Source organism: Plasmopara halstedii, assembly GCF_900000015.1.
Source record: "Plasmopara halstedii genome assembly, contig: Scaffold_208, whole genome shotgun sequence".
In the NCBI taxonomy this organism is placed as follows: domain Eukaryota; phylum Oomycota; class Peronosporomycetes; order Peronosporales; family Peronosporaceae; genus Plasmopara; species Plasmopara halstedii.
In genome coordinates this window covers 195,796-216,326 of record NW_020187129.1, presented here as the reverse complement: position 1 = coordinate 216,326, position 20,531 = coordinate 195,796, and the positions used below count along the sequence as shown (strand labels likewise).

Genomic DNA, 20,531 nt, shown 5'->3' with positions numbered 1-20,531 from the left:
CATTTCTTTGTGATGTGCTTCGATTTGGGAGACGCTCATCGCCATCCGACCGATTTTCTCCTGGCGCGCTTGACTTTTTTTGTTTGGGACGACCCACTATTAGAAGCCAAAACACGCACCGCTCCAGCGACGGGACTACGAACAAACAACAACCAGTTTGTAAGAAACGGCCCTTCCACAATCAGTGATAATGCAAACTTGCATTCGATACGCTTTAGTCGCGGCGTTGGATTCCGAGTATGGTATGGAAGACGACGCTCCAATGGTTTTTAGAGACAAATCAAACGAAACTTGCTTGGAAGCTAAAGTAATGCCATCAGCATCTGCGTCTGAGTCGATTGCGCTTGCATCATTGCCACGTTGTTTTTTTAAAATACTGAGTCCAATTTAAGATTTAATATCAGCTTGATATCATTGAGTCCGTAAACTGATGGCAAGATTTACCTGCGAATTTTTTCGGAAACGTTAGTTCGTTTTCGTTTTCCAGAAATTGGAAGCGAACGATCTCTTCCTTTGGCTCTAGATTCTCTAGGGGCCAAGACTGACAAACTTAGGCGCCTTGAAAAAATTGTCGGAGGCGATATACCACTTGGCTTGCCGTTGTTCGGTAACTTTGCATCTGTTGTTTCCGGTGACGACTCATTACCGCGCAGTATATTTTCGGCAACGTTCTCGATGCCATTCAACCCTTGATCATTGGCGAGTTTTTCTCTTTCAAATGCGATCAGTCACGTATAAAATTAGAAGGGCAACAATTAATTGCAGAAGTTCGCTGATCTACTCACTTTTGAGCGTACAAGCTCCACCTGCGCGAAGTGATCGGAGGTGGAAATTCTGGCGGTGAAGGGGTTCTCACTTGCTGCAGAGCTTTTCTGGTCTCATCAACCTTAAGCTTACGACGATGTTCATCTTGACGATACTCTTCGAGCCTTTTTTCATATTTCCTGCGCAACTCAAGCTCTGCTGATAATTTCTCCTGGAGAGTCTGAATTTGGGAGACTTGGCTAGCGACCTAAATTACACCATACTCATAGTCTGAAATAGCTATATCAAGCATTCACAATTAAATGATTCTTACCACTCCGTTCAGTCTGGAAATCTCCGCTCGCTCGGTGCGACGCGATTTACCCATTTGAACATGACTGACACGTGACGCGAATTTTAATGAGTTAATAGTCTCGTGCACGTCAGCGCTTCTGGAGCTCACATGCACGAGCAATAAAGTCCGGTTCAGGTTGCCGCTTAACAAATTTTGTAAAAGGTGAGTAAGTTTTGAATTCCGAAACGGGACATGCTTTTCTTTTGCTAACAAAGCTGATAAAACGTCACCCACAGCCGCAAGGGATTTATTAATGTGTTGCGATTCTCGTATGGTGAGTGCGGGTGTATCTGCTGTCTTGATGAGCCGTTCCGAGCCAGCCAGGTCCACAAGAGCCAATCTGCCTGTGTCTTTCTCTCCATTTGATTTACTGTTACGCTGAATATCAAACATTAGAATAGTGTGTGAACGGTTGCTGCGGTCATATTTCGCCGTCATGCGACTGGAAATAGCTCGATTAATTGCATCATGAAATCTCTCGATATCCGAAACTGTGACTGTCTCCACGTTGTTTAGATAAACACCATTATCACCGTGGCGGAATTCTACAGCAGCTGAAAGGTTTCTCGACGGAAAACCACACATACTACTGGCGCTGGTATGACAGCCCGTGGTTGATCTCGTGGGCGAAGTACTGTCAGCTAAGCCGATAGAAGTAGAAGCTGTCGCTGTACCTATTAAACAGCTACTGGTGCAAGGCTGGGCCAATAAATCATAAATCTCCTCGTTGTAGATTTCCACAATCTGAATCCTTACTTGAAAGTCATAGACATGCTGCTGTTGTGCCACCGAGTCAAATATAAGCTCGGCTGCTCGATAGTACAGACCTTTGTCACACTTTGTACCCTGCATTGTATGGGTCTTACCCGATCCGGTCTGGCCATAAGCGAACACGCAGGCGTGTCGGCCCGCGACTGTCGAGAGCACAAGTGGCGCCACCTCCTTAAAAACTGTGGATTGAGAATGTTGCTCATGAAAGACACGGCTAAACGAGAAGCTTCTGTATAATGCGCCGTCCACAGGCGAATATACGCTTAACTCCTGCGCTGACTCAACCTGTACACGTTTGCGCCGTTTATCAGGACTCAAACCCTCGCTATCGTCACCACTGGAGCCGATGCTGGTTGGCGGCATGGGACGCACGCGGCAAATCACACGGATACACCCTTCTGTCTCGGCCAGCCGTGTCTCTAGGTGACCACGAGCCGCACGCTCGCGGGCCAAAGCTTCAAATGACGCGCGCTCGCGCGTTTTGCCTCGCTCTAGTGCAGAGACGAGCTCTGTACCAAGCACACCAAAGTCGTGACTACAGAGCCGAAATGATATAGCCACGTCACGTTTGAGCGCTGATAGACTTGCACGTAGTTGAGATGCCAGCTTGCGCGTGGTCTCGGCGTTGTCTTCAGCCATGATCCAAAATCGTACTAGGGACTTAGTGCGCGCCAAAATATTTTTAAAGGATTCAGATGGAATATGGGAAAATTTTTCCCTAATGATAATGCTAAAAATATTGTTTTACTAACTTGAAAGATGGACCATATATATTGCAATGTTCGAGGCTCGCTGTAACGAGACTGCGGACGGCGGAAGTATTGACTACGTTAAAAGCGCATAGTGGTCGATCTCGCACGCCACACATGGACGGAATCGGAATTCTCCAAAAGCTATAGGCGGCGAGGAAGCTGGGGTATTCTTCGATGAGAACCATCACAGCAACTTAGTCCCGACCCGGCACCAGAGCCTTCGTGTGAGAAAGCGAGTTCCCGTCTGTGAATATACATCAGAGGTTGAGACGTTTTCTATGCTACGCATCATCTTTACATGAGCTGCGAATTGCATGTCTGTTCCTTACGGCCGAGTCCTCGCCGTGGAGCTCACGACGAGGTCCACCTCGCTACCAGTAAGCCGCCCCTGATTCAGCAAGCAGATCGTGCTAGTCTTGCAGCGACATTTGTAGATCTTAAGCAAGAATTTGCCTCCCATATAACCTGCTGCGCTCTGACGAAGCCCTTACATGATAATGCGAGCAATCCTTCTGCTGAGACAGAGCGCTGAAAAATCGCTCTGCGAACGCCTTATGACCCCTCGAGTGAGTACTCCCCGGAAATTACGCATGTGCCTAAAGCAGGAGTGGCTCGGTAATCCCGTAGCCTCTATAAGGATAATACGTTCTGGTACTGAGGGTATCGCAAGGTATCATGCTTTACCTTCATGTGGGCTAAAGAAGGCGGGGCGTCACCGATTCACAGCTTTGCAAGTCAGTCTTAGTAAAACTAAAGTGATACTTCGCTTGATGTGGAGTATAACGAACAATGGGGGCAAGTTGGTGGGAGTTCATCAACTTCAGTTTTCGCTGTCGGTAGTCCTGCTCGTCTTCGGGGATCTAGAAAAAATATCAGCCAAGTCTCTCATCTTGACCAAAGCCGGGTCCACTTTGCAGCGGGGCTATCGTAGCTTTGCGCTTAGAGAAAGCGTAAGTTAGGTCACCGACCATTCGTTCTATACTTGAAACAAGTACGAGTTTAGCGGATCGCAATCAGCTTACTCCAAGAGTAATTACAACCTTAACCCAAGGCTAATTTACTCTTCCATTGAAATTCAAAAATCTGCCGCAAAGCCGCCAAATTTTAAATGCATAGATTTTTCTAAATACATAGAGTAAAATCTGAATACATGTTTAACTACTGGCTATCCAGCCCCGTACCGTATTATTGTTTGGGTGTGATCACACCCTGCCCATCTGGTGTGACACGCACCCCTGTTACCAGGGTATGTGTAACTCCGTTACACACTTGTTAGTGTAAAGCCTATCCCGCTGGGCGACACTGTCTCTTCTTCCCGAATATAATGACAAAGGAGGATGCGCCAAGCTGTAAGCGGTTACAGAGCCAGGGCATTATTGTCGAAGTGGGATCTCAAACTCCCGAGGCTTTCAGAGTTTAGAATTTATTTCATTTACAAGATACAATCATACTCCGGTGACCCATCGGCTCACGATCTCTTCCACATGAAGCGGGTCACCCCTTGCTCATCAGGTAGCAAACTTGCCAGCCTCCTCGGTAATTGCAGCGCGTCCAAACTCCAAGAGTTTTGTTGTGTGACTTAACTGATATCAAATGCGCGGTCATATTGACTGGCTTAAGACCCCAAACGTTTGAGTATCATTTGGCTGCATCAGAGGTGATGGCAGCTCAGCAACAGGGGATGGTTCAGACACTGCATCGTATCAACAGATCGTTTTGCGTCGAATGGCAAGTAAATTCATAGGCTCATTAAGCTCACAAGATGTGTTTGCATTCGCTTTAAAAATTTAGTTCATCGTATTGTTGCTACGAACGTAGTAGCGAGGTCTAAAGTATGTTTTGATGACTTCAGACAGGTAGGTAGGCAGTCAGTCTTATAGTAACTCGTTTCACCCATTATATATTCATGTGTACGTCCGTCCTGCCTCTGGCATTCTTTTAAAATATTGGAGAGTCTAGGTCTCAGTCATAGTGTCGCGGAATCGGTAGTGCGCTCAATCTCCTCGAGATAATACACATTTGCGCAACATGAATCAGTGAATGTGTCCATCAAAAAATCAGCACGAACATTATATGCGTGTGTCATCAACACCATTGTCTGCTTCGGGTGGTATATTCAGGTGGTCGAGTTAATCGACACTCATAACGATAAAAGGAGAATCAATATCGATCAGCTACCAATATTTTGCTGAACATAAATGCTTCTTTTTTTCTTTTGGATGCTTCAAATAGCATTGATCCGTTGCATTAACAATAAGGTTGTACCATCGATTGTCTACGAAGCATAAATTCATTATTTATTAATCGAAGGATGTGTGGGTAGGTGGGGCGCAGTGCAACATTTGTAGTCCTCTTCAAAATGTACGACAAATGCATCAATGTACATTGACGCAGCACCAAACTTAGCAGCACTGGTGCCAAGATAACAAAGTGCGATCAATGAATTCACTCATAAGGTCGCAGCATCATTCGTACTACTCGTGATTGGATTGCAGATGCGGTGGATCAGCAAGAGAGGTGAGCAAATTGAATATTCGACTCAATTAAGGTTTAATGTTGGTAATTGTGTCCGGATGTTTATTCAAAACTTGCCAGAACATTTGATCGAGTATTTTAGCTCGAGCAAGCTATTATCAATATTCATCGGACATTTCAAGTATTGTATTATCTAAGTATACCCACGCCACCAATCTACCTGAGAATTTCCGTCTGTATCCCATATTCTAGGTTAGACGCGTAATCCACACTTGTCGTCAAAGAATCTGGCTTCTAACCTTCACGTTAGAGCTGAAGCTTCTGATTTAATGCCTCGACCTAGTCATCACATTAAATTCCCTCATCATCAAGCCCATTCGAGTAAGCCAGTTGCCTGCTAAGTTACTATGAGCTCAAGTCGGCGCGCAAAGCACAAAAAATCACTTTCCAAGTGTACCATGTGTTTGCTCATTCAAATTGGAATGAGGAAAACATGATACTGTAAATTTTATACGTACACATTGCCCTTCTATCCAATTGTATAGAATACACCTTTATTCAATCGTGCAACTCGTTACACTTATATTCTATCTGCTTATTGTCAAAATTTAAAGTATAATTACAAAGATGCAGACGGCGGGACTCCATGAAAACGAGGTCTGTTATGCACCTGGGCTTTTTGATTATTAGACTATTAAGAAAGGCAAAACGTAAACATTTGTCTTAGTGTATCAGAACTTATTCCTTAGAATATGTTAAACACGAAGAGCAACCTAGATCAACCGCTTGTTAGGCTCTCGGGAGTTTATCGTATGAGCATAATCTCTGTGCGTGGTACAGAAAAACTTTATCAGTCAGAGCTTTCTATGTTCAAGATGCATGCTTACATCGTTGCTCTTGATAAGAGTTAATGTCAGTTAGACGGCTGAGTCGAGATAAGCAAGATCCTCCATGATGCTCACCAAGATGGACCGACTCCTGCCTTCATCAAAATGCTACACTGTTTGCGCTCTGGATACTAAATTATAAAATCTTCCGTTAGATACTTGAACAACTGAAGTTGTGCTTAGTTTTGGTCAGAATTGACATATGCATGGCAACCGAACACCATCAAATTTGTCAGCTAAAACTTTCTGCCGTTTCAGACTTGATCTGGTGATCTGTCATGTCTGATGGTATGTTTGCCAAAACAGCTGCTCAAAATCGCAGATGTCATCACTGCTTTACTTCAGTACGACTTGGACAACCCAGCATTCTACAAAATACATGGTGTACACTCCAACAGCGTTCGGATAATTCGCTCACCAATGCCGTTCGGCTGAGCCATCTGCGGAGGGGTAATCGTCTAAACCACACTCCGACTCTTGAAGAAGTTAGTCACTTAGCTCGACGTGTCTTTGCCACTGCTGTCACTTTTGAATAATACGACGACTTTGCCTGTCTGTGTCCCCGCAATCGCGGCAAACTTGTTGTCACACTTCGGCCCTACATACGAAGCAAATACACGACTTCTGGTCGATCAACAAATATTACGAAATAGCGCTTGCCACTAAGATTTGTCATAGATCACACACATTGACATGGATAACTTTACCACTTATTTGACATGACCTTGGAATGTAGTCTCAAAAAAGCTCGTCATAGTTTCTCGCCTGGTGCATAAACACATTCATGAACTCTCATCGATTTAATAATACCAGGTCAATGCCAACACCGTACATTTTCTATGATAGCGCCTCCGTCATGACGAATAGGACTGAGTTGAAGGTGCCAAATACATAATGTTTTCCTCATTGCATCTCGATGAGCTGGCTGCATTGGCCTAGACAACTCTAATTGGCGTCACGCAGGGATAGAACTATCTTTGCCTTCGTGAGCATCAAACTTTCATCGAACACCTGTTTGTATCGACAATGCAACTATCGCGTTCAAAGGTGACTGGGCCAATATATTTCGTAAGGAATCCAGTTGAGGAGAGACTGTGTGAAACATTATTGATATTTTATGCGGTTGCAGTCACGCCCTTTATTTGTCGCGTGATGTGGACATCGACATCATGTACTGACAGCCTGAGCTACGCCATCGGCCGCATTGTGCACGTTCATCGACAAAGATGTAGTATATTCAGCGAATTATTTGAGTGATTCCTATGCTGCGTTGCACCTGATATGACCAGTCACTCGAAATTTAACATGTAATATTAGAGTTAAAACTAATATGTGAAAGTGATCGTCATGGCTGTTTTCAGTCTACGCGACATAACACTCTGCATACTGTTGCCGTTTAGCATTTCTTGAGTACGCATGAAGCCCTCTGCTATTCAAAGACGGTTAGGTAGCAATAGTGCTTTTCGTCTCTCGCACTTCCTATGTTTGATAGCTCAATAAAATTAATCTTTTCAGAGTGCAGATTCACCGACATCAACCACACCGACTGAATCATAGCATTTCGTGGAGCAGCCGAGACGTCACAAAATTTCACGCCGGCAAATCGGCTTTCGTCTCCGAAGCCGCCACTAAAATCTGAAACAAATCGACAGACTATTTAGAAGCACGATAAAAAGTCGATTACGCTGATCGTAGCGCCTGCAGCGTCGAGCTGTTACGCCGGTATCTTGATCCTATTATGTGCTTCTGCAATCATCACCTTTACTCACCATTATCGTGGAGATAAGACGGCGAAGAAAGCGATTGTTGGCTAGTTTCTTCTCCTCGAATTGCTTATCCCAACTTGACCATGCATCAAGCGTACTGTCAGCAGACCAAACCAAAGACGACTGATTACGATGATACTCATAGCCTTACGTGACTTCTTTTTGAACTTTGACTGATCCAGGGCGGTTGCGCAGTCCTTTAGATCGATTTTTCCAGAGACGAACTCCCACAGGTCGCTATATTCAAGAACCATCTGCATCCCAAACTTCAATGTGTGGAAGCTAGAGCCCTCCAACTTGTTGATGCGGCTGCAGTGGAGAATTTCATCGCGACGCTGGGATCGAAAATCGAGGCAATTATTACGGAGCTTGGTAATATGATTGTTTCAAAGTCCTTTATTAGTGTTTTGGTGAGTAGATTGCAAAATGCAATGAATACACTCGGTGCTCGATTCGCAGAACTAGTTAACTCCTTCGCGAACAAAGTGCGCTTCTATTATTTGCGAGAATCAAATCAGCTTAGAAAATACTGACGCTTATTCAGTAATGCAGACTTAATTTCTTGTCGCCTGAAACAACAAGTAACAAATGTAAGTTCATGCATACGCTTTTGCGATTGACAAACGTTGACATGCCCCGGTATACTGCGTGTCTTCCTTCATAAATATTGTACATAGTTTCAATGTCGTTGATGAACGACGCGATCAGCGATATTACTCCTATCAAAATAGGTATGTCAGTAGTCCGACAGTAAATCTGTAGAATACTTAGTGAGATCTTAGAGGAAGCCGCCGATCGTGCATACATCTTCGAGCTCGCTATGCAACCGAAGACACCTCATTCGCTCTCATGTATTCATTTTGCGTTTCTTTCACTTCGACCGTGAATAACAAATGACAGACTTAAGAGCTTGCTGTGCAAAAAAGTTGCCGCTTGCTGTCAGGTCCTTTAACAAGCTGAAACGTCTTTCACTTCATCGATTCCTCTGCGTCATTGGCAGGGCGATTGCTACCGTAGCTCTTTGCTTAGAGGAAGCTGAGCTATGGGTTACCGACCTTACGTTCTTTCAAAGCACCAGTACAAGTGTAGCGGATCGCAATCCGCTACTTCTAAGTACTGAAGCCTTCTTCAGGCAAACGAGCACTTATGTTCGATAACAGAACTATATGCAATTGTTCTGGTGGCGGCAGAGCCGCCAATATCCAGAACCCTAGGATCTCCTGATTAAAATAGTAATACCTAATTAATATAGCAAAATCTGATTTATATAAGAATACGTATTACTACTAGCAGACGTTGCGGTGTAGCCACACCACTGTGTTATACACTAACTGTGTAATACACACCTATGTACGGCAAAGATACGTGTGATCCCGTTACAGCGATGATGACTGAAAAACCGCTGGTGCTACAGTAGAGACAACATGAAATCATATCACTCACCCGATGAGCGACTAAATGTAGTTCTGAACGATGCATGTAGTAGGTCGCACACCCTTAATTTAGACAAATATCAGTCGATCGTTTTAGACCAGTGACTGTCGGTATACGATGAATTATTGTCTTCGCTTACTTGGATAGTCAATTTTTCGCAGCCTCAAAGAAATTTAATGTATCGACAGGTGCTTCATAACACGCCATGCTTGCAATCTCCGCATTTGTAATGAAGATAGATAAAACATTGCCGACATGCCTTATCAGGGCCTCCCTTCTAAACTTTACATCTTAAGACAGTGTAAAACGGCCGTGAATAGAGATTGGTAATGGGGTATGTATTGTACGATGGGGTACGTACGCTTAACACTTTCGATAAACCGTACACATATATGCTGTACAATAACAATAAACTATTGTGTTATCAGAAAAATTAAAAATACTGAAGTATAAATTCAATTTTTGATGTTAGAACTTAAGTAGAGGTCCATGATACACGTACGCTTTTAGCGTGTCTTTGGCGCTGACGAAATCCCTTTTTGGGCTGCTAAACAAGAAGGCAAAGAGTGCTGACAAAAACAAAAGCCATGGTATTTTGTGCCAGTGTCTTTTTCTTAAATGAGCTCGACAGTGCGGCTCGGCTGGGCAAACAACTTGCGCAAGTGCACCGCAAACGATGCTGATCTCACACGACCCATTTTCAGTCTATTCAAATCAAAGGTTTGGGTTGCGGTGAGAGAGACAGCCTTTGAGACTGAAAAAGATAGCTGGTAAGATATCAAAATTGGCATCGCAGGACAACGTGAAGGGCGCAACGATAACATTAGAAAGATTGCTTAAACATAGAGACATCGAGGTTAGGTGAAAGTAGTACAGTATCAGGACAAAAAACGACTGATAGCGGTGAATAGTCATCGAAGGAAGATGTGAAAGTGAGATAATGTGGAAAGCGTGAGCCGCAATAAATGCAAATCGGATGCAGGCAAAGGCCTTTTTCTGAAGGGCATACACGCACTTCCACAAGAAAGTTTGGTTCTAACGGACCGTAATCGACGCGGATGGCAAATTGAACAGTCTTACGAGTTTGATGGTGTGCGTAAACGAGCTCGTTTGTAGTATTGATGTTCATCTTGATGTGCAGTGTCTTGTCCATTAATTTTTGAAATTGCGCGAGTCAATTTAATGTAAGGAATCTAACAGGATTTTTTTCTTGAGAACATTAGCACTATCCTTTCATTAATTGTTAATTTAGAATATTTCGAGAAGAGGCACGGTCATCAGTCGCAGCGCGCTTCTTGAATCCTAGCTTTGTGTTGCATTGGGCGGCGAATGGGACTCCACACGAATAACTCATCATTCAGCTATAAGCGGCGGGAAGCTTGTTGAAAGATCTGTTGTCAAAATTGTGCATTTAAAACGAAACGGAGTTATAGACAAATAGGCGCAAAAAAAGCAGGTCATAAATGGAATTATAAAGATGGATGGTCTTGGTGTGCAATGAATTTGCAAGAAGCAGCCCGGGGTGTCACTGTTCATACGACCTCATATATTTGACATGATCATTGTGGCAGTCGTGAAGTAAATTTTGCGCTTGGAGAAGTTTGTGGAGAGCATCGCTTGTGCAAAATTTAGACATGGAGGTTAAATTTATATACGGTTTGGCAAGTAGGGAGAGATAAATTTCGAGTACGCAAGTTCAAAGGAGATAATAGCTTAGCTGCTATATGTCGTGCAATCTTGGTCTTGCCAGTGCCAAAGCAATGCTAACTTGGCTTCATAATGTGGATTTAGATACGACCGAACAATTTACGAGCTTTCACGTCGTTGCACGTCTGCCATACCTACCGCGTACAATCAAGGTTTGTTCACTCGTCGAGGGAAGAGATAATTTATGGATCATGCTTATGTGCTTAAAACTCTCATAACCGGGGTATTGGTCAACTCATTCGCGAGAAAGCACATTTACCATATTAATAGAGACCTTTTCTGTACAAGTGTGCTCGCACTGAGACTCACAGAGGAAAACACGGTCGACCCGCAAAGATTAATTGCGGTACTGGCGCTCTCATGAATAAACCGCATCTAGGCTGAGCAAGAAGAGGGGCTGCTGAGCGACACCCAAATACTCGCAGATGTTACATCTGTGAAAAAACCAACCTTTTAAGCCCTTCATACCACCATCTACCCATTTATATATACATGAAGTGTTGGGCTCCTACGCGGAGTCAGGGACCTGCAGACCCCTCACTAGACAATGGTGAGACTCCGTTGACGTAGTGCGGCGTCCTGTAGCGAACTGGGGTCCGTTCCTCCTCGAGAAGCTCGATAGCAAGTTCTAAAAGTATTGACTCTCTCTAAAGGCCGTGGGGCTTTCAGTTCACTTTCGTCTATTGTTTGACTAATCTTTTTGGAAAATGTGAAGACCTAAGCCCTGACATGAACAAGGCTGCCCCAAAAATTTGCGTATCTGTCAAAAAGTGTATAAAAAAGCGGCTTTGTCTGCCGCATGCGGGTACCATATCCGTGGTCCTTGCGATGGGTAGACATTAAAGGTTGTTTATACCTCCTTACAAAGACTGAGATATTCGCCAACATTAGCCTCGGTTCAATTAGCCAAGCCTCCAGCAGCCCTTAGGGGTAGCTTTAATAAATCCTAAACTATTTTCTTTGAATATTTCCACTAACTCCTAAGTGGATTCCTTCCTTCTAAGACGGGACTGTTTTCCTCCCTCCGCGTCGGGAATCGCTTCCTCGTCGCACAAGTGTTTGTGTTGTGTTTGGGGCAATATTGTAACAAGCGCTCTCTTATAAGGCCGTACTTCCTAATCAGATAGAGGAATTTGTCAGCGCCAAAGGCACACTTTCAAAATTGACAAACGGCTTATTCTAGCGCATACACTCGAACACTGCTCGCAAGTATTTTTTATAGATCCTTAGATTCGATTCCCTGCGCGCTTCACGACAATGGACAAAGGCAATGATAGATGTCACTTTCGGCAAGCAGGTGACTCATACCAAGACCTCCCTTTTTCACCCTACCCCTTTCGTTGGAGCGATCAGTGTCGCGGCAAATGCGGGTACAACTTCCGTGCCGCGAGGGCCGCCGGATGTGAAGGCTTTATGAGCATGTCAATGGAGACTGGTTATGCTGACAAGCGATTTAGTGTCCGCCGAGCAGCTTCGTTAGATTGCAGATGCTTCATCTTAAAGTCGACGCTTCCTTATCGTTCTAAGTAGTGACGGAGTCACAGAGATCTTATATGGCAGGCTTGAATGTTGTGCAGAATTCCATGTCTCTTCAAGATCAACAGGATCGCCTTTATAATCAGTATTTGCAGATTAAACACGGTTCAAAACAATTCGGCACAAGGACCGGTATTGTCTCGGTGAAGGCTGACAAACGAGAGGATGAGGTAGGTACAGTTGTGAAAGGTGAGTTCGACTTTTACAACAACGCTGTGTCTCTGATCCTGCTTCAAAATTGTTTCATTTACTCACTACTATAATAATTCTCTCAATTAATTCTCTTAGATTACTGTTAATATCATGAATTAATTCAGTCAGACGCCTATTTTATGCGAAACCGAAGCGGCTATCGGATGCAGCTTATGAGCACCGATCTTGAGAGACTTCAGTCCACAGCCTTGTAGTGAATGGCGCGCACTCTTTCCGCATCAGATGGCAAAGCTTGCAGACTCAAAACGTATACGTTTCTAACCAGTATAAACGTAATCTTTGTATCGATCTTAAATACGCATTTATGCTTCCCAGCACAACAAATACAATTCCATCTTCAATACGAAGAACTTCTCCAATATCATCGTCTTCGACTTTACCAAAGTTTTCTTCGATCAAAAAAGCCAAGAAAAAAAATTCGAACAGAGTCCCTCCTTTCATAATAGATGAGAAGGTAAGATCAATATTGGTAAAGCTGCTCGCTACCAACTGATATTTCATCCATCAGGGATCATCACTTCCTCAATTTTCATCTGCCACGTTTGAAAATGAGAATACAATCAGACTACCTGATTCAGGGAAGGTAAATACCCATTGATAACGAGTAAAAGAATGAATTTACAAGTTTTGATTTATTCTCAGGAGCTAGAGGTGCTGAAGTGTATTCTCCTACGCGAAGGCTACCTGCAACGATTGCGTAGCGCAAGCACTGTCGGTCATGTCGGCGGTATTCACCTTGCTGATACACTTAATTTACTGGATTTACTTCGTACAGCAACTTTAGAGGCAGTTGAAGCGATCGTGGTATGGCGACATGCTAAACAAAAGGGTGAGCGAAATGGTAATCTCCAATCGGTATCCGAGCCGGAGCAGTACAAGTGGAATGGGATCAATTATTTACTTAAGCTTGCATCAGATTTGGAATTTCTGAATAAGCACACAGGGTTGACAGAGTCACTAGGATTCACTTTACACCGAAACCCATTCATACTTGCCTTGAATCTTGATCGTCGAGCAGAAATGCTACAAAATGTCCAGTCGGAAGATCAGATTGATAGTGAAAGTACTCGGTATTTAGATGGGGAAAAGTATTCTCGATCCATTTCAGACAAGTATTCCAATGAAAAGTCTGTGAATGATGCTCAAGCTGTGATCCAAAAGTTGCAAAAGAAAAAAATCACCATCAACCCACACGAAAACCGACTGTTGAATGATCAAGAGCGAATTTTAAAGTCGCCATCAAAAGCAGATGCTGTTTCAGTCAAGTCTCGGGCACTGCAACTGACTGTAAATGCCAAACATAATTTCACTTCACCTCCTTTGATTAGTATAGTGGAACAAGCACGATATAATGAAGCCGAGCGTGTAATTTTAGACGAAGAAGCGCTTTTTGGACGATACACTCGAGATATTCACAATCGAGCTGTCCCTGAAGATGAAGCCATTCGTCGATTTGATATGATCAAATGGTCGTGCAACGCATACAATGTGCCAACCACTTTACCATCATTGCACGGTGCCGAAGATATCGATACCAACGATTTACGTTCTGAAAACACGTTAATTTCGTCTAAACCCCTTGCAAAAAAACGTCCCGGGATGCTAGGACCCTGTTCAAAACCTAATTGGCGGACATTTAATACACTTCCTCCACCTAGACGACGAGCGCGAGGTGCTCAATTTGAACAAGTTTTGACTGCGGAAAAAGTAGCAAATGTGCAACTACAGGTACTTATAGACACATTGAAAGAGGAAATGGAGCGCAAAGCGATGGATATAGCGTATTTTGAGAGTTGCACAGAGCTGCAAGATTTTAAAGAAGGATTGCTAGAATTCATTCAGCAATCTCAGCGGGAGTTGCAGCTTTTGCGTGAAGAGATTGCAGAGAAGGTGTGTTTGTGTGAGAAAAAGGTTGTCGGTATACAGAAGAAGGAAGAGTTGCTGTTGACGTTCAAGGAGCAACAAAAGACATGCAAGGATAACTCGGTAAGTCAGCCACTTGTCTTTAACAACGTTTGCCTTGATTTTGTACAATGACATCACAATATCTGGGCAGCATGCAAAAAGGATTGACGCGTTAGTCCCTGATTTGAATCAAGATCAGAACCGACCCCAGGCTGCTAAACAGCGCCAAATCAACCATGCAGAGCCTTTAATACAACACTTTTGTGCGACGCAATTTCAGAAACTTGCTCGCGGCATGTTGACCCGAGCGAGACATAAAAACACAAAGGCCAGACTAACCGTTGCAAGCGCTTTGATTCAGGCGGGCGTCCGTGGGTTTCTTGCGCGGCGAAGTGTCGCCAAATTGTACTGGCAAAGGACAGCATCCATTCACATTCAGCGTGTTGCTCGGGGCTGGCTTGCTCGACAGCTTGTACGAGCAAATCAGACGCAAAAATATCAAAGATATTATGCGATTCGGATTCAGAAATGGGTAAGAGGTCACTTTGGACGGATTCGAATGGCAAAGATTCGCGAGTTGGTGAACTGGCGGTTGCAGCTTGCTCTTGCAAGTCGATCCATCGACGCAGAAGAGCTCCAGGAGTTGGCACGAGCTTGTCAATCAATGGTTTCTTTGCCTGGAAGCTTGACTCAAAGTACGAAAACGCGAGACAAACCACTCCCGACAATTCTCCTTGGTCTTGTACGCTTGTTGATACTTTTTACAAGTGATTCGGATGGTGAGTGGGATGTTTCCAGCGTTTGTTGGCATCAAGCTGCTTGGTTCTTACGATGCAGTACCGGACTTTTACGTCGCATGCAGAACGTCGCTGATGCCGCCGCTGGAGCCGCACGAGCTTATAAGTCACCATCAGGAAGATTTGAAGCTGCTGGTGCTGCGACCCCCACGCCGTACCTACGAGAGTCTACTCTGGGTGCAGCATTGCTCGATGTGTATTTAAAAGATCCAGATTTTCAAGTCGAAACTTTTGAGAGAATTTCACGCGGTTCGCGAGCTGCTGTGATGATTTTTCAGTGGACAAAGGCTTTTAATGCGATTGTGCGACTCCAACATCTTGTCGAACGCAGCATAATGTCTTTGGATCCGTTTTTAGTCATTGAACGCACCTTGAGCAAACGTGAAGCTCAACAGGAAATGAAAGAGCGACGCGAGGCCAATTTTAGTGGTCAAATGGTCACTCGACGTTTTGTTCCTTTAGAGTTGACCCACGCTCGTGGGTATCCATTCCATCGAAGTCGTCCTTTGTTGCTCGTCGTGGCAACTGATATTCCTCTGAAAGCTCGGAAAAATATCCTCGAGAAACTCCAAGTGTGGTTGCCCGGCCTCTTTGTCACCATAAAGCGCCCTCTGGCAACTGCAAGTGAGAATTCAAGCTTCCCAAATTCTATTTTGATGTTTGATTTCAAAGCAATCAAGGATGCATTAGCGCTTGGACAAAGTGTGATCCTTGAAGGTGATCTGGGTCTTTTGGACGTGACCCAACGTTGTTTTTGTAATTCATTCGCCAGTGTCAAGAATGGATTGCAGCCGCTTCCAATGTGTATTCTTGTAAGACATCAACGCACGAGATACAGAAATTTTAATGAGGCGAAACAAGGCAACGACATGAAAGAGGAAAAACAGCGAGAGGAGACAAAGTGTCAAACGCTAGATGCGGATTTAAAGGTGGCTCTTGATCGAACAACGAGACTGCGGATGGAGTTAGAGAACGATACGATCACTCGTGAGATGATTGAGCAGGCAAAGTGCGAGTTGGGTGAAATCTCCTCAATTTCAGCAATTATGATCGTCATGAAAGCCGTGATCGTTCTACTGACACCTGAGAGTGCTTACAAGGCTTCGCTAAAAAGTGATTTTGCAGATGATATGGTAGAATGGCACCTTTACCGTCAGCTTTTAGCACAGCCAGCCTCGTTACGAGCCAAGTTACAGCAAGTGGATGTCACAATGATTCCATCTGCCAACTTGGTAGCAGTCGAGCAATGTATATGCCATTCACTTTGGCCTGACGCTGTCGTTGCGCGATCACAAGTTACTTATTGTCGTCTTCTGTATGCTCTCGCAGCTTGGGTCGAGTCGGCAACTCGAGTCGCCCGATTAATTTCAGCTAATGGAACAGGATCGTTAGCCCCTGAAATTACACGCTCTTATCCCATACCTGGTCTATTTGAGCGAGTAATCGTCTTTGACGATAGCCGACCAGATTCTAAACAGAGTGGAGCAGGTCAAGGAAAGGCAGCGATGGATCTTTTGGAAGCTGTGCTTTCTGATGTGCAAGTGTACCAGACAGCGCGTCATCTCGAACGCATTTGTGGCATTAAACGTCAGGTGAATCAAATCAAGGAAAGGAATCGTAGTGTGATAACGCTCTTTCATGAATGTCGACGTGTATTCGCTATTGCCTATTCTCCAAGAACGAGTCAGCGATGGATGACAGTGATCTCCGAAAATGATATCGACAAAATTTTGATGCCAATCGAAGGAAAGATTCGAACTAATTTACCGCCAACGTCCCATGCAGAGATGTATCTGAGGCTTACTCGCCTTTGTTTTTTTCAAAAACGTCAATTCGAATCTTTTTCAGATTCAAGCGAACATTCAGAACCGTTTGAATTAGTGCTGCGACCACATGCCTCTCGACTTTATCGACATGTGCTGCAATTTGGCGGGTTCTTCACAACCATAACAATTGCAGAGCTTTCGCGTGGACATGTAAAGGTTGACGCATTTGTACATGGTAATAGTTTGCAGGCACCTTCCACTCAATCCGTCATGTTGAGTTTGATAGTTGACCTTGAAAACATTCAAGGTCGAGTTTCAGGAGCTCAATCTCAAAACACGATCGTTCCTGCGCTGTACATACCTTCACTGATGCTAGATCGACTTCATCTATACAGCATCACACGTACTAACATGGTCTTTTCGGAGTGTCGACAGGAAATAAAGCCTTTGTTACGACTCGGATTTCGAACTTCTGAAAAATCTTATGGACGCGTACTTTTTCGTCGCGCAATACGACTCAGTGTCAATCGCCTGGAAAAGCGATGGATATTTACGCTCATCAAGCACCACGAGGATGGCGAATTTCGTGCTGCATTTTACGCTCCTCGATCATGCACACGTCACATTTTTCGAATTACATGTGATTGTGCGAAAGCAATACTATTTCTTTCAAAATTCGCAACGTCTTCCCAGCTTCACCACGATTTATCAGAGACATTCCGTCACTCAAAGCCTTTCTTAATGAAACATCAAGACTGTTCTGAAGACACTGACGATGTTGAGCATGAAATAACGGAAACGAGATTAGGAGACTTGTTTACCTCGGACCATCTACGGCGGTGCATCATTTCCAGATTCTCATGTGGGCTTCGTATTCAAGAAAATTTACATCAGAAATTACTTAGAAATCAAGTCATGCGCATGTATGTCCAAGTCGAACTTAGTTACGAAGGAGACACACGGAATGAAAGATACGTAAGAAAAGCAACTGCTCTTCTGTTTCGTATGTGGTTACCTGCATCTTGTCGTGAGCAATATCTGGTAGTTAGCAATAGCAAAATTGAAGCCACGGTAGGACTGTCTTGGAAGTCTCGTATTCAATCCAGCGGTAGAGAGCGACTAGAATTCTGTCAAAATTTTGTACGATGCTACTTTGAGTGGGATCCAAGCATTGAAAACGGATGTGTGGTGGCCAACTTACCGTATGCCATACTTAACGCGACTGAACTGAAAAAAGAAAGCACCAAAAAGCCCAGTAGGCATGACTCGACGTAGCAAATTGTAAGGCCGCAAGCACCGCAGAAGGATCATGATAGTGATTTCATAGCGGATAGTGAGACGTGTTGCTCTAGAAAGTTCTTTGTAAACCCACCAGGTCCACGTGTTGGTGATAGTTCCAAAGCAAATTTTAATTTTTCAACATTTCGACCCGACCAAGAATGAAACGATCAGTTATTACGTAGTGTGCTTACTAGGCGAGATACCACACGAAGCTTTTATCACCACCAATTTTGTTCGATGTTTGTCTCCCTTTAGTATAATGCTGACCATTCAGGTTCAGATCCTGTACTGTACTGATTGTCAATCTTGTTGTATTACTCATGTCCAGACACGCAGATCTTGAGCAATTTTGACGTTGACGTTTCGAAGCGAGCTTAGAGCATTTTGCTACAAGCGTCGACTCCTCAATCCATTGTCGCTGATATGACCTTAACAAAATGTGCTTAGGAATACTATGATGGTCAATTGACTTGACGCAAAGAGTCAAAATGAACGATATTTGTAAACCATTCGAGTTATCGGAAATTGATGGCGTATGCTTTTGCTGCAGCTTAATTTTGGTATAAATTTCGTTTTTAATCAGCAGTCACAGAGGACTGATTCCTTCTCTAATCCGTCAATTACACTGATCAGGCAAGCGGGATCACTTATGGCAACTAAGTCCAGAATGCAATGCCCTCAAGTAATGCTGAAACGTAGCTTTCTTCGATAAAAGTCATTTTCGTCAACAATCGACTGTCTCAGCACTCGTGGATATGGTAAAGGCGAACAGTCTCAGTTCTCAGTCTGGCATAGGATGGTTTAATGCCTTCTCCGCTTGATCGATGAGTGGCTTTGAGATAATGTACCTTTGAGATGTATTATACCGACACTTCAATGATCATTATGTTCACATGTTGAGCAGTTCCGTATATCGTTGAAGTGTGGACTTTATCGCGCTACATTCTCATAGCATTCAATCAACATTGTCAGAAAACAAGCAAAGAAAAAAATGCAGATTGGGTTTCGTTTTGTATGTCCAAAGCGACACTAAGGTCTGCAGTAAAAAAGAGTATTGACGGCTGCTCTTAAGACACTGCGATCTTTCGATATCGGGTTAGTTGATTGAAGCATCAGAAGAAACTCGATTTTATATCCGGTTATCGAGCACGTTCGAAATACCATCTAGACTCAGACGGCACTAGCCTGGGTAATCACCCGCTGACTTGAGCCGTGTGGAAGATTACACGTGTGAAACGGCACCAGCTTTTAGATGGGAAGGAATTGAGAGCCAAGGGCCAAGATAATCTTTGAGCTTGGCCTCTGGTTTGAAAGACAATGATGACAATATTGTCTGTAGTGACATTAGTGGCATATGCAGCGGGGCTGCCGTAGCTTAGCGCTTGAGGAAGCGTAAGTTAGGTCACCGACCTTTCGTTCTATACTTAGAACAAGTACGAGTTTAGCAGTTCGCAATCCGCTTACTCCAAGAGTAATTATTGCCTTAACCCAAGGCTATTTACTCTTCCGTTCAAAATCCAAGACTGATTCATATTTATTTTTATCTGCGGCAAAATCGCCTAATTTTAAATGTATAGATTTTCTAAAATATATACAGTAAAATCTAAATACGTGCATAGCTACTGGCTACCTAGCCATATACCGTATTCTTGTTTGGGTGCAGTCACACCATGCCCATCTCGTGTGATACACACACCTGTTACAAGGGTACGTATAACCCCGTTACACTTCCCCCCATTAAGATTGAGAGCATTTACAGTTTCAAACGAATATTGCCACAACGAGGCTCGCGTGCCCGCTAGACACTGCAACTTGGTTCGTTGGAATAAAACGTCTTCCGTGCTCAATTAGCCCTGTGTCAAAGACACTGAAGTCATCAAGTCTCGCTGGTTTGGGCAGCGAACGCGGGCAGAGCCCAACTTCGTCTCCCGCACGCGGTGCAATGTCGGACAGTGCGTTCGCGGCATCGATGGATGTAAATCCTAAGCTCGATGAGCCCGGGCGTCGCGCTCCGCGCACGCTATTAGTGACGAGTGACCTCGTTTAGGATGTGGAGGTGGTCGACTACGAGTCTGAAACTCCTTTTTTCCGCATGGGATGACGAGGAAGGCGAGCCACGCCAGTGGTGTGAGTTGAGCCCTG

General features: G+C 44.1%; 8 protein-coding genes across 8 annotated transcripts; 6 read left to right on the top strand and 2 right to left on the bottom strand.

Annotated features, from left to right (window-relative positions):
- Positions 1-99: 99 nt before the first annotated feature.
- Positions 100-2,509, bottom strand: PHALS_03036 (Kinesin (KAR3 subfamily); the record flags this gene model as incomplete). The annotated part of the gene is made up of 5 exons (XM_024721368.1): positions 100-135; positions 199-376; positions 445-711; positions 786-1,012; positions 1,079-2,509. The coding sequence occupies 5 exons, from the start codon at positions 2,507-2,509 to the stop codon at positions 100-102; spliced, it is 2,139 nt and encodes a 712-aa protein (XP_024572857.1).
- A 610-nt stretch (positions 2,510-3,119) lies between these two features.
- PHALS_03035 (uncharacterized protein) lies at positions 3,120-3,516 on the top strand (the record flags this gene model as incomplete). The annotated part of the gene is made up of 2 exons (XM_024721357.1): positions 3,120-3,425; positions 3,487-3,516. 2 exons carry the CDS (start codon positions 3,120-3,122, stop codon positions 3,514-3,516), a joined length of 336 nt encoding a protein of 111 aa, XP_024572856.1.
- A 2,208-nt stretch (positions 3,517-5,724) lies between these two features.
- On the top strand, positions 5,725-6,008 carry PHALS_03034 (uncharacterized protein; the record flags this gene model as incomplete). The annotated part of the gene is made up of 2 exons (XM_024721346.1): positions 5,725-5,754; positions 5,847-6,008. 2 exons carry the CDS (start codon positions 5,725-5,727, stop codon positions 6,006-6,008), a joined length of 192 nt encoding a protein of 63 aa, XP_024572855.1.
- Positions 6,009-8,432: 2,424 nt separating this feature from the next.
- PHALS_03033 (uncharacterized protein) lies at positions 8,433-8,636 on the top strand (the record flags this gene model as incomplete). Its single annotated transcript, XM_024721335.1, has 2 exons — positions 8,433-8,481; positions 8,533-8,636. 2 exons carry the CDS (start codon positions 8,433-8,435, stop codon positions 8,634-8,636), a joined length of 153 nt encoding a protein of 50 aa, XP_024572854.1.
- Positions 8,637-9,331: 695 nt separating this feature from the next.
- On the bottom strand, positions 9,332-9,882 carry PHALS_03032 (uncharacterized protein; the record flags this gene model as incomplete). The annotated part of the gene is made up of 4 exons (XM_024721323.1): positions 9,332-9,474; positions 9,546-9,597; positions 9,687-9,728; positions 9,853-9,882. The coding sequence occupies 4 exons, from the start codon at positions 9,880-9,882 to the stop codon at positions 9,332-9,334; spliced, it is 267 nt and encodes an 88-aa protein (XP_024572853.1).
- A 242-nt stretch (positions 9,883-10,124) lies between these two features.
- PHALS_03031 (uncharacterized protein) lies at positions 10,125-10,533 on the top strand (the record flags this gene model as incomplete). The annotated part of the gene is made up of 4 exons (XM_024721312.1): positions 10,125-10,135; positions 10,213-10,274; positions 10,326-10,368; positions 10,437-10,533. The coding sequence occupies 4 exons, from the start codon at positions 10,125-10,127 to the stop codon at positions 10,531-10,533; spliced, it is 213 nt and encodes a 70-aa protein (XP_024572852.1).
- Positions 10,532-11,787, top strand: PHALS_14906 (uncharacterized protein). The gene has a single exon (XM_036407273.1). The coding sequence runs from the start codon at positions 10,909-10,911 to the stop codon at positions 11,107-11,109; it is 201 nt and encodes a 66-aa protein (XP_036263001.1). The 5' UTR covers positions 10,532-10,908; the 3' UTR covers positions 11,110-11,787.
- Positions 11,788-12,444: 657 nt separating this feature from the next.
- PHALS_03030 (Myosin-like IQ motif-containing domain) lies at positions 12,445-18,767 on the top strand (the record flags this gene model as incomplete). The annotated part of the gene is made up of 7 exons (XM_024721290.1): positions 12,445-12,616; positions 13,087-13,094; positions 13,149-13,223; positions 13,283-14,626; positions 14,697-18,363; positions 18,584-18,628; positions 18,718-18,767. The coding sequence occupies 7 exons, from the start codon at positions 12,445-12,447 to the stop codon at positions 18,765-18,767; spliced, it is 5,361 nt and encodes a 1,786-aa protein (XP_024572850.1).
- Positions 18,768-20,531: the final 1,764 nt, after the last annotated feature.

Coding starts and splice junctions, on each gene's coding strand:
- PHALS_14906 (XM_036407273.1), top strand. CDS start 10,909: ATGTCGTGCAATCTTGGTCTTGCCAGTGCCAAAGCAATGCTAACTTGG.